At 44.7% G+C, this 13,209-nt stretch overlaps 1 protein-coding gene across 1 annotated transcript; it reads left to right on the top strand.

The window, feature by feature from the left end:
* The first annotated feature begins 331 nt into the window (after positions 1-331).
* On the top strand, positions 332-5,460 carry LOC144530781 (receptor-interacting serine/threonine-protein kinase 4-like). The gene is made up of 11 exons (XM_078270509.1): positions 332-468; positions 547-712; positions 1,184-1,339; positions 2,460-2,605; positions 2,950-2,999; positions 3,514-3,666; positions 3,761-3,843; positions 3,975-4,003; positions 4,278-4,324; positions 4,904-4,935; positions 5,431-5,460. Exons 1-11 carry the CDS (start codon positions 332-334, stop codon positions 5,458-5,460), a joined length of 1,029 nt encoding a protein of 342 aa, XP_078126635.1.
* Positions 5,461-13,209: the final 7,749 nt, after the last annotated feature.

A 13,209-nucleotide genomic window follows, 5' to 3' on the forward strand; every position in this document is an offset into this window, starting at 1 on the left:
TCAGTGAAACTGTAGAGAACTTCAAAACAGGTCAAACAGCTACGGTGAAACTTTCATTAAAACAAAGCATTAAATCAGAGGAATACACGTTGCAGCTGTAGCAGGCATCTTGCTATCACTAACGTTATCCACGTTCATATTTAGACACAACAAATGATATACACATTTACATGAGCAGACAGAGAGCATTTAAGTCATAGCCTACAGAAGAACCCAGCAGGAGCACAGTCTGGCCTGAGTAAGGATTAGGATTACATCACATGTTGCAGCTACTTTTTTTAAATTGGACTCAGGGTTTGATTATACCAATAATTTGTTCCTCCAGTGAACTATGGAACAGTTTGTTGAAGACTCCAGCCTGGAGGACTGGGAGGAGATTGGCTCTGGGGGTTTTGGACAAATCTACAAAGCCAGGCATCATCAGTGGGGCGCTGACGTGGCCATTAAACTGCTTCTTCAGGGCGAGGGGTAAGTGCTTACAAAGGGTTTCCTGTTTATAACTACATAAAGTTGTGAATTACTCATAATGCAAACAAACACACACAGGACCGAGATGTCTTTGCTGAATGAGATCAAAATGATGCGTCAAGCCACCAGCCCGCATGTTATGGCCGTCAGAGGGATCTTCAAGGGTCGAACGCCCTCTGGCAGGTCAACACAGCTTGGTCTGGTCATGGAGGTCATGGAGAGAGGATCATTGGCCTCCCTACTGGTAACCAGGGGTGGAACAACTACTCATATCTTTTACTTAGAGTAATACCACTGTAAAAATACTCTGCCTCGAGTTAAATTCATTAAAGGTCCCATGACATACTGCTCTTTGGATGCTTTTATATAGGCCTTAGTGGTCCCCTAATACTGTATCTGAAGTCTCTTTTATATAGACCTTAGTGGTCCCCTAATACTGTATCTGAAGTCTCTTTATATAGACCTTAGTGGTCCCCTAATACTGTATCTGAAGTCTCTTTCTATTCTATTCTTTCTATCTTTCTAACTATTTCAAATGTAAACAATACATTTGGTGTCTGAATTATACAGTTTTCATGTTCAAATAGTTATCACAGTAAAAAAAGAACATTAATATAACAGCATATTCCAAACCTTTGAATGGTAGTGCAGGTCATATGTGTAGCTCACTATCTCCACTATTTGTGGATTTTTAACTCTGGAAACAATCTTACAGGAAGCATTGAGGGGAACTCCACCCTGGCCCCTGGTCTTCAGACTGGCTCACCAAGTGGCTCTGGGTATAAACTTCCTCCACAGTCTGTCCCGTCCCGTGCTCCACCAGGACCTGAAGCCCCAAAACGTGCTGCTGGACGACGCTCTCAATGCCAAGGTGAGTCCCAGGCTTTGAGGAGAGGACAGGCCTCATGCTTACTCTATACTGTTATAATAGTTTGCACACTCTATGAAGAATAAAGGGAGCCTGTAAAACATATTGTAAGCCCACAAGATGGTATTAAGGACTAAATATTGTGGTAGATGGGTCGAACAAACACAGGACTTTCACTCAGGAGACCGGAGTCATGTCCCGTTCTTGTATACATACACCCTGATCTTGTGCCCCATGTCAGTTAACCATACATTTTTTAAATGACGCTAAATCGGTCCACACCCGGGGCATCAAAAAATGATGCCAAGAGTCTCGACGCTGAAGGACACTTTTTGCGTAAGAAAAAAACACTAGAGGGACCTGTCCAAGTGCCCCTATTTGACGCGCTGGGAGTGAGAATATGTCGTTGAGGTGACTCAGTTAGTCCAACTATATCTACCTGGTACCGCTCAACCTCCCGCACCAGCTCTAGCTTCTTCCCCACCAGAGAGGTTATGTTTCATGTTCTCAAAGCTAGTCTGCCTTGTCGGCAATTGGCACACCCAGGCCTCCAACCCAGACGGCCATCCATGCGGGTCATGGGTCCACAGGTTGATGGCGGTGTAAGCACCAAGCCGTTTCTTCGGGCTTTGGCCGACCGGGCCCCGTGGGCAAAGGTGAGGAACGACTTCCCTGACCATCAGTGTCCACCACGATATTCGAGGGTTACCGCCCCTTGAGGCACCTGAGACCCTGAGACCACAGCTCCCCGCCGCAGCTTCAGAAATGGAAGCTTTAAACATTACCCACTAGGGTTCAATGCCCCCAACTTCCACAGGGATGCCATAACAGATCCTACAGAGGTGTGAGTTAAAGATCTCTCCAGCCTCCAGATTATTCATGACAGGTTATGTTGTCTAGGTTAATGTCAAGTTGTCATAACACAAACGTCTCAAACAATACTAATTTAGCATTAAAAGAGTCATAATTTACCAAATGACTCAACTATAACAGTCCTAAACACTCATAAAGACCCTGGTAAGACTGGTTTCATGTCAGTCTTCTGCACACCCCTTCAAATAAAGTGTTACCAAATAAAGAACATCTTCTGCTTCCTTCCTCTCTTTGCTAATTCTCTCTGCAGCTTACAGATTTTGGCCTTGCCCGGATTTCCTGCAGCGTCACACAGGTTTTCAAGGATGATGAACCCCTAGGTGGAACGATCCCTTACATGCCACCAGAGGCCTTTGAAGCATCGTATGAACCTACCAGATCCTTTGATATCTACAGGTACAAGCGCATCGAACCAGCACTTGAATAAAAGTATCATATAATAAATAATAACTGGAGACGGGATTACTCTGGGCACCATGTCTAGCACAGGTTCAGTCTTGACAGATAGTCGAATTAGCATTGGCATAGTCCTTTAACAGGTGAGGGAATTGTTTTCAGAGAAGAGGCGTAAAGTGAGGTAACTTCATGCACAGATTTCCTTATTGTCATTGAATGTCCTCATTCTCACATGAGCATTAATTTACAGATGACAACAAACCCTAGCCAGCAATCAACCAGGGTGTGATTGTTATGATGGATGATAATCCTGACATGGAATTCTCTCGCTGTCTGTCTTTCAGTTTTGGGATACTCCTTTGGTCCATTGTCACAGGGAAACAACCATATGAATGTAAGTGACTGTTGTTTGAGTGACTACCAATGCTCAAAAAATCTTCTACCTTTATCTTAGTTTTTCTCATTTGAGTCTTGGGACACATGGTGCAAGAATGGCAGGACTTTATAAGTGTTAGTTTTCTTGGCTCTGAGCTGTAGAGTAATGGCTTGTAAAAGAAAGTCACATCGACTAAAGCAGGGCTATTCAACCATACTGTTCAAGGGATGTAGACTTTCACGCTCTTATTCTAGTTGCTCTGTATTGTATTTACTACTACAACTCAAAGCTAGGCTTGTAACAATTGTAACATAATGGTATGATAGCATTTTTTTAATGTAATCATCGTCTATTTATTTAACCGCAATGAATTGCTATCTTTAGGTAAGGTTGGCAGAGTTGTCCCATTTAGCAGGATTTAACCTGAACCTTTACATAATCATCAGTCCAGACTGTCTATTCAGGTATTACCAAGGTCTCATTTAACCTCAAGGCCAATCTGACAGCCTTTTTCATTCTTCCTCCAATGTAGATTCAAAGCCCGACATAGTGATCATGCGCATCCTGCTGGGAGACCGCCCAAAGCTGGATGATATCAAGGGCAATGCTGCTGGGTTGACAGAGTTGACAGGACTGATGAAGAGATGCTGGGATCATAAACCTGAACGAAGGCCCAGAGCCCTTGGTGAAGAAACATGAAACTCTGAATTAACACAGAAAAATAGCTTGTGATGCCTGGCTCTAACGTTACATTCTTTACTCTATGTTGTGTACAACAGAGTGTACAACTGAGACAGAAAAACTGTTCAAGATGCACAAACATGCAATCAATAAAGCTGTCTATGAAGTGCTGAAGAAACTGGTGAGGAACAAATATCTTCATAAACACTCAAGTCACGCTGAGACACTATAACATTTTGACACAATGCAGCAACTCATTGTTTTTATCATTGTGTAACCGGCTCTTTCTATTTCTTTTTCCTGGACCAAAAGGAAGGAGAAGACGAGGTGGACTCTCTCAGGTATGAACATACAACAGGAGTTCAACAAAATAATAACAAAGTAGACAATTACCTATAAACCAAATACACATAGCCTCTTATTATTTTAACATTTACATAAGTAACATTTACAATGCAGGACTTTTACTGTAACAGAGTATTTTTACAGTGTGGTATTAGTACTTTTACTGAAGTAAAGGATCTGAATACTTCTTCCACCATTGGGAACTCTGCATCATGTCTAACAGCAGTTAGGACTCATGTTGTATCATTCTGACTGTGTTTCTTTCTCCAGGTTGGACCATGATGGAGAGCTGGGGTTAAGACATGATCTGATGAAGGGTAAGTCTGGATACAGTTTCTCTTTAAATACACAGCTGATAGTTTTTATTTATTAGAATATTACTGACAACATGCGTCATTATTGAACTTTGTATAAATGAACATCAGCACACGAGCACAGAATAAAACCTTCAGATGTGTCTGATGATAAGCTGTTGCTGTGTTTTGAGTAACACTTCATAATAACTATCACCAAGGGTGTAGCTTTGGCTTGAGAAGTGTGTGTGGAGGGGGGGGGAGGGGGTCCTGCGCCATAAAAATGGTACCAAACTACATATAAGAAAAAAAGTCTAACTGTCTTTATTGTTTAAAATAGGGGCCCATCACTGAGACTTATATAACAAATAAAACAATATCTACAAAATTTGAAAGTTGTGGGGGAGGTGGTCATATTTTATATATTTTATAAATTAATTGTAAATGATTAATACATTGTTTATAAACCGTCAATAAACATTATTTGGATGGTTATTATGAAGTTGTATCTGATAATTATAACTATATATAATTATTAACTAAAGTTCAACTGATGATGTTATTATTAACTGCTGCTGTGTTGTGTCTCGTTCTCTCCATCAGATTCCTGTAAACTCACAGTGGACATGAACACAGTGAACAGAAGCCTCAAACTGTCTGACAACAACAGGACGGTGACTCGGGTGGAGGAGGAGCAGCAGCCATATCCTGATCATCCAGAGATGTTTGATGACTGTCGGCAGCTGCTGTGTAGAGATGGTCTGACTGGTAGCTGTTACTGGGAGGTTGAGAGGAGAAGAGGAGGGGTTTCTGTGTCAGTGAGTTACAGAGGAATCAGGAGGAGAGGCGACAGTGAAGACTGTTGGTTTGGATATAACGATCAGTCCTGGAGTCTGAACTGCTCTGATGGTGCTTACTCTGTCATGCACAATCACAGAAGAACAGTCCTCCCTCTCTCCTCCTCCTCTGACTCTAGAAGAGTAGCAGTGTATGTGGACTGTCCTGCTGGCTCTCTGTCCTTCTACTCAGTCTCCTCTGACTCACTGATCCACCTCCACACCTTCAACACCACATTCACTGAACCTCTATTCTGGTTCTCTGGTTCCTCAATGTCTCTGTGTCCTCTGTAGGAGGAAACAACTTCCTGTCCTGTGGTTTAAATGTTGGTGGAGGACGAGGCTTCACTTTTGTTGACATTTGTCTCACTGATTGTGTCTTTAATGTCAGAAATGTTCTTCTTTAGTAATGTTGAAATGATCTCCTCAGGGATGAAAACTAGTTTTTTATGAATTGTGTTGACTTTCACTGTAATCATGTTTTATTGGAGCAGCTTCAGCTGTTAGTGATTTATTTCCATGAAGGTTTAAAGATAAAAAAAACAGAGATGTTGATGTGTACATGAGTTTGTGTTTTAACAAATGTAAATCTATTTCAGTTTGAAAATCAAAGAATAAAGATGTTTCCTTGACAATTAAGTGGTATTTTCTTTTTTATTTGAACATGTTTAATGTTTCTTGTGAATAGAATCAAATTAATATTATTTCCATATACAGTATATAGTAGAATAGTTTATGTCCAAATTGAATGCAGTCCTCTCAGTGCCAAACAACAGTCAAAGTGGAAAGCAGGAAAATAAATATCTATATGTGTATACATAAAAAAGTCTCTAAAGTCACTAGGCACACAATCAAAACATTCGCTGCATGATTCATCATTAAACTCAAAACTCAAGTGGTATTAAGCTCTTGGATAAAAACAGTTTTTCAGTCTGTTTGTTCATGTTTTAAATGTCCTAAAACGTCTGGGGGGCCCGAGTGCTGCAGCTCAAACAGAGAGTGTCCGGGGTCAGATGGATCTTTGAGTATGCAAAAACTATGAAGCTCATCCAAGGAGGGGAGAGGGAAGTCAATGATCTTCTGGGTGGTGGTGATGACCCTCTGGAGCGCTTTGCTCTCTGCTGCTGTGCAGCTACAAAACTACATACATATGCAGTAAGTCAGTATACTCGTATTGCATGCAATGCAAGTATATGTTTTGTATAAAATGTTTGTAGTCTCACAAGTACCTTTCCACTTACTTCACTGTGATAAGAAAATTATTATCTCATTAAAAGAATGATTGCAAAGATGGTTGCTGTGAGCTTCTGTATAAAATACATTTTACATTTTGTTTCCAACAGACAATAACTCTTATGATTTATTGTTGTCATTACAACAGAGGGGGAAGAAGTAAAAGTAGTAAAACCACAGTGTAGAAATACTCTGTTACGTTTAGTTAAGTAATTAGATCCGGCCTCGATTAAAGAAATTCTTTGCCGGCAAACACTTGTATGATGTTGTCGACTAATGAATTAGTTGATTTACTGGACAGATCTGTAAATCTGAGTTGAGTGGAGAACCTCAAAAATCATTTCGCTGAAGCCGGTCATGCTTTCCATCTGGCGGCCGGCCCCCCAGCGAAACGCTCAACAAAACCCATAGCTACATGCTCACACCCCCCACCACGCTTCTCCTTTACCCCTATCCTGACAGCTGACGTGCTGAGGGAGTTGCAAAATCTGGACCCATACAAATCAGCCAGGCTAGACAACCTTGACCCCAATTTCCTAAAATTAGCTGCAAATATTATCGCTTCCCCCATTACCAACCTGTTCAACCTTTCTCTCACATCTTTTGAAATTCCCGGAGATTGGAAATCCACCTTAGTCATCCCTCTCTTCAAACGGGGAGACACCCTTGACCCAAACTATCTAAAGTTAAGTCAATGATTGGTTTCCTATTCCGCAACAGGGCCTCTTTCACTCATGCTGCCAAACTCGCCTTGGTGAAAACGACAATCTTACTAATTTTCGATTTCAGTGATGTCATCTACTCAAACTCTCTCCTGAATAAAATAGATATATCTACCACAGTGCCATACGTTTCGTAACTAGAGCCCCTCCTAACACCCACCACTGCAAACTCTATGCTTTAATTGGCTGGCCCTTGTTACACACTCAACTCATTTACAAGTCCTTGCTTGGCAAAGCCCCACTGTACCTAAGCTCACTCACCTCCTTTGGCCGCCACTCCTTCCATTTCTCAGCTGCAAATGACTGGAATGCACTTCAAAAAAACCTGAAACTCAAAACCCTTATCTCACTAACTGCCTTCAAAGTACGTCTGTCTGAGCTCCTGTCCAATCACTGTACATGCTAACCGTTTTCCATCTTTCATGCTGTGTTAACGCACCCCTTATTGCTTTATTGCATTCCATTATCTCTGTCACGTCCCATTGCATATTTGCACAGATACACATTTTGCTATCATATTCTCCTTACGCCCTTTTGCACTATTCATCTGCCCAGGTATGCTCAATTGTCATTCCTTATGTGTCACACAATGTTTGTACACCACAATCTACATTAACTGTATATTGACTCTTCACTACATCTCAGCATTTACATATTCTGTCTATTCATGAATACTGTGATATTACTAACTTTTTATAGACTATTATAAAAGTTATATATAAAAAAATTATATATTGTCTATCTTCTCCGGGAACCATCACCTTATCGTGGTGGAGAGGTTTGTGTGTCCCTATGAACCTGAGGGCTGTGTTGTCTGGAGCTTTGTGCTCCTGGTAGGGTCTCCCAAGGCAAAGTGGTCTCAGGTGAGGGGCCAGACAAAGAATGGTTCAAAAATCCTATGAAAAATCGAGGAAGGGATGAAGTGACCCTGCCCGGAGGAAGCCCGGGGCCCCCGTCTGGAGCCAGGCCCAGATGGAGGGCTCGTCAGCGAGCGTCTGGTGGCCGGGTTTGCCACGGAGCCCGGCACAGCGGCCCGAAAAAGCTACGTGGCGGACATCTCTCCATCCCATGGGCCCACCACCTGTGGGAGGAACCGCTGGGGTCGGGTGCGCTGCCACATGGGTGGCAGTGAAGGTCAGGGGCCTCGACGGACCAGACCCGGGCAGCAGAGGCTGGCTCTGGCGACGTGGAATGTCACCTCTCTGTGGGGGAAGGAGCCTACCGGTTAGATCTGGTGGGGCTTACCTCTACGCACAGTCTTGGTTCTGGAACCATACTCCTGGATAGGGGTTGGACTCTTTTCTTCTCCGGAGTTGCCCAGGGTGTGAGGCACCGGGCGGGTGTGGGGATACTCACAAGCCCCCGGCTGAGCACCGCTACGTTGGAGTTTAACCCGGTGGACGAGAGGGTCGCCTCCCTACGCCTGCGGGTTGTGGGGGGGAAAACTCTGACTGTTGTTTGTGCATATGCACCAAACAAGAGTTCAGAGTATTCGGCCTTCTTGGAGACCTTGAGTGGAGTCCTGCATGGGGCTCCAGTCGGGGACTCCATAGTTCTGCTGGGGGGGGACTTCAACGCGCACGTGGGTAATGATGGAGACACATGGAGAGGCGTGATTGGGAGGAACGGCCTCCCTGATCTAAACCAGAGTGGTTGTTTGTTGTTGGACTTCTGTGCTAGTCATGGATTGTCTATAAAGAACACCATGTTCGAACATAGGGATGCTCATAAGTGTACTTGGTACCAGAGCACCCTAGGCCAAAGGTCAATGATCGATTTTATAATCGTTTCATCTGATCTGAGGCCATATGTTTTGGACACTCGGGTGAAGAGAGGGCGGAGCTGTCAACCGATCACCATCTGGTGGTGAGTTGGGTCAGGGGGGTGGGGGAAGACTCTGGACAGACCTGGTAAGCCCAAACGGGTAGTGCGGGTAAATTGGGAACGTCTGGAGGAGGCCCCTGTCCGACAGACTTTCAACTCACACCTCCGGCGGAGCTTTTCGTGCATCCCTGTGGAGGCTGGGGGCATTGAACCCGAGTGGACAATGTTCAAAGTTTCCATTGCTGAAGCTGCGGTGAGGAGCTGTGGTCTTAGGGTCTTAGGTGCCTCAAGGGGCGGTAACCCACGAACACCGTGGTGGACACCGGTGGTCAGGGAAGCCGTCCGACTGAAGAAGGAGTCTTTCCGGGATATGTTATCCCAGGCGACTCCGGAGGCAGTTGCAAGGTACCCGAAGGGCCCGAAGGGCTGCAGCCTCTGCCGTGAAAGAGGCAAAGCAGCGTGTGTGGGAGAAGTTCGGAGAAGACATGGAGAAGGACTTTCGGTCGGCACCAAGGTACTTCTGGAAAACCGTTCGCCACCTCAGGAGGGAAGCGGGGAACCATCCAAGCTGTGTACAGTAAGGATGGGGACGCTGTTGACCTCAACTGAGGAGGTAATAGGGGCGGTGGAAGGAGCACTTTGAGGAACTCCTAAATCCGACTATCGCCCTCTATGGTAGAGGCAGAGCTGGAGGATGAGGGGGGATTGGCATCAATTTCCCTGGTGGAGGTTGCTGAGGTAGTTAAACAACTCCACAGTGGCAAAGCCCCAGGAATTGATGAGATCCGTCCAGAAATGCTTAAAGCTCTGGGTGTGGAGGGGTTGTCTTGGTTGACACGCCTCTTCAACATTGCGTGGAAGTCTGGGACGGTGCCTAGGAGTGGCAGACCGGGGTGGTGGTTCCCCTTTTTTAAAAAGGGGGGACCAGAGGGTGTGTGCCAATTACAGGGGTATCACACTTCTCAGCCTCCCCGGTAAAGTCTACTCCAAGGTGCTGGAAAGGAGGGTTCGGTCGATAGTCGAATCTCAGGTTGAAGAGGAACAATGCGGATTCCGTCCTGGTCGTGGAACAACGGACCAGATCTTTACTCTCGCAAGGATCCTGGAGGGAGCCTGGGAGTATGCCCAACCAGTCTACATGTGTTTTGTGGATCTGGAGAAGGCGTATGACCGGGTGCCCCGGGAGATACTGTGGGAGGTGCTGCGGGAGTATGGGGTGAGGGGGTCCCTTCTCAGGGCCATCCAATCTCTGTACGACCAAAGCGAGAGCTGTGTCCGGGTTCTCGGCAGTAAGTCGGACTCGTTTCAGGTGAGAGTTGGCCTCCGCCAGGGCTGCGCTTTGTCACCAATCCTGTTTGTAGTATTTATGGACAGGATATCGAGGCATAGTCGGGGGGGAGAGGGGTTGCAGTTCGGTGGGCTGGGGATCTCGTCGCTGCTTTTTGCAGATGATGTGGTCCTGATGGCATCATCGGCCTGTGACCTTCAGCAGTCACTGGATCGGTTTGCAGCCGAGTGTGAAGCGGCTGGGATGAGGATCAGCACCTCTAAATCGGAGGCCATGGTTCTCAGCAGGAAACCGATGGAGTGCCTTCTCCAGGTAGGGAATGAGTCCTTACCCCAAGTGAAGGAGTTCAAGTACCTTGGGGTCTTGTTCGCGAGTGAGGGGACAATGGAGCGGGAGATTGGTCGGAGAATCGGCACAGCAGGTGCGGTATTACATTCAATTTATCGCACCGTTGTGACGAAAAGAGAGCTGAGCCAGAAGGCAAAGCTCTCAATCTACCCGGTCAGTTTTTGTTCCTACCCTCACCTATGGTCATGAAGGCTGGGTCATGACCGAAAGAACAAGATCCAGGGTACAAGCGGCCGAAATGGGTTTCTTCAGGAGGGTAGCTGGCGTCTCCCTTAGAGATAGGGTGAGAAGCTCAGTTATCCGTGAGGAGCTCGAAGTAGAGCCGCTGCTCCTTTGCGTCGAAAGGAGCCAGTTGAGGTGGTTCGGGCATCTGGTAAGGATGCCCCCTGGGCGCCTCCCTACGGAGGTGTTCCAGGCACGTCCAGCTGGGAGGAGGCCTCGGGGGAGACCCAGGACTAGGTGGAGGGATTATATCTCTAACCTGGCCTGGGAACGCCTCGGGATCCCCCAGTCGGAGCTGGTTAATGTGGCCCGGGAAAGGGAAGTTTGGGGTCCCCTGCTGGAGCTGCTACCCCCGCGACCCGACCCCGGATAAGCAGATGAAGATGGATGGATGGATGGATATTGTCTATTAATGCGTAATGTGTAATTTCTGATCTACATCACTACCTAGTCCACTATTTGCACTAACTGTATATTGACTTTTCACTACATTCAACATCTACACAGACTCTCTATTCCGGTTAACTGTGTTATTACTGACCTATATCACTAACCAGACCACAATTTGCACTAACTGTATATTGACTCTTCACTACATTTCAGCATTTACACAGACTGTCTATTCATATAAACTTAGCACAAAAAGTAAGGAAATTTGTGTTTGGTAGATTATATCTCTGTGGGAACAATGCTTTTTGGCAATAAATCTTATACCGTTGGAAAGCCTGTTTAGTTCCCTTTCAAATGGTGCCCCATTTGTAAGGAACATGCATTTGTGGGATGAGCAGCAGCGCTGAGTATGTGGGTTGAGCCCATGAAAAATTTGCCAAATCTTCTCTGCCAATGCCAAACAGCTTATTCTGCCATTGACTCATTTGGTGTTTGGTGGATTGGATGATTGAAGTTTGAAGAAACAAGACATATTGGCAATTTAACAATTTATTCATTTCACAAATAGGAGACTCAGTAGCGTGTGGAAGAACCATACACAGCCACAACAGCCTTGGCACCTCCTCCTCATGCTGGTCACCAGCCTGGTCAGACACTGCAGTGGGATGGCATCCCATTCTTGTGGAGGGAGTCTCTGATAAACCCCGCCCTGTGGGGGCGAGCGTTGTCATCTTGGAGGATATCGTTCGGTCCCAGACTGTGGCGATATGGGATTGCCACTGGTTGCAGAATCTCACCTCTACATCTCTCTGCATTGAGATTGCCTCCAACAATGACAAGCCATGTTTTTCCAGTGAGTGAATTAGCTATGCTGATTGCTGCACCTTTTGGTGGAGGCAGTGTGATGGTGTGGGGCGGCATCTCCCTCACTGGAAAAACGTCTTGTTTCTTCAAATTTCAATCATCCAATCCACCAAACACCAAATGAGTCAATGACAGAATAAGCTGTTTGGCTTATCATAATTAGATAGTTAGATCATAATTTGCACTAACTGTTTTTGTTTTGTTTTGTTTGGCTCTTCACTACATCTCAGCAGTGTTATAGACTGCCTATTCACGTATATTGTGTTATTACCATATCATCTTCACATATCCTTCGTCTTACTTACACCTCACTTTGCACCAGCTTTGTAATGCATACTTAATCTGTACTTTGTGTAGCTTTTTGTATTCTGTATTCCTGTATTGTATTAATTGTGAAACTGTATGTCGTCCTGCACGCTTACGCTTTTCTTGGCCAGGTTGCAAATGAGAACCTGTTCTTAACGGCCTTCCTGGTTAAATAAAGGTTAAATAAAAAATTTAAAAAAATAAAAGTATCATGTGGGCACGCTGACAGTTTTGTTGTCATTACTTAGAATTCCTCATGGGGGCGACAGAAACTACACACTATAGCTTTAATGCAATAACAAAACAATCACAGAGATGCAGATTTCAGGATGCAGAACTAAGGGATTGCATTTCCACTTTATTTTAATAAAGAGGTCAGTATAAAGTAAAGCTGAAACTACCCAGCAGTATATAAAGTCAGCAGAAAGTAAAGCTCCAGCTTTACCAGCCGCACATCGAAGTCATCAACACATTAAAGTCATCAACTCATTAAAGTCATCAAGTCATTAAATTAATCACTCATTAATAATAAGAGACACAGACATCAATGAACAAGAGATTGTTCTGTTTGTGAGTTCACTAAAATATAAAACTGTTTCATAAACAGTTATCAGGACATAGACAGCGGGGCTTCTGCTTGTCAGAGCATCGCCACAAGACTGGATTTATCAGGTAACGTTAGTAATTATGACTATGCTAATGTAGCTAACTTTAGTTATCAACAATAACAGTCTGTGGTTAGACAATACTAGGGTTACCACCATTTGTTATAAATTGACCTGTAATTAGGGATATATGATACCACAGTCAGCTAATCTCATTCAGTTGTACGGCAGGATACAGTAGACCCCGCGGATCTACACGACTGCACAAGCA

This window comes from Sander vitreus, chromosome 2 (genome assembly GCF_031162955.1).
Source record: "Sander vitreus isolate 19-12246 chromosome 2, sanVit1, whole genome shotgun sequence".
NCBI lineage: Eukaryota > Metazoa > Chordata > Actinopteri > Perciformes > Percidae > Sander > Sander vitreus.

What these genes read in the sequence shown, in the direction of transcription:
- LOC144530781 (XM_078270509.1), top strand. Translation starts at nt 332, where the DNA reads ATGGAACAGTTTGTTGAAGACTCCAGCCTGGAGGACTGGGAGGAGATT. An exon ending in AGATCCTTTGATATCTACAG is followed by an intron (nt 2,606 to 2,949) that starts GTACAAGCGCAT and finishes TCTGTCTTTCAG; the next exon opens with TTTTGGGATACTCCTTTGGT. An exon ending in AAGACATGATCTGATGAAGG is followed by an intron (nt 4,325 to 4,903) that starts GTAAGTCTGGAT and finishes TCTCTCCATCAG; the next exon opens with ATTCCTGTAAACTCACAGTG.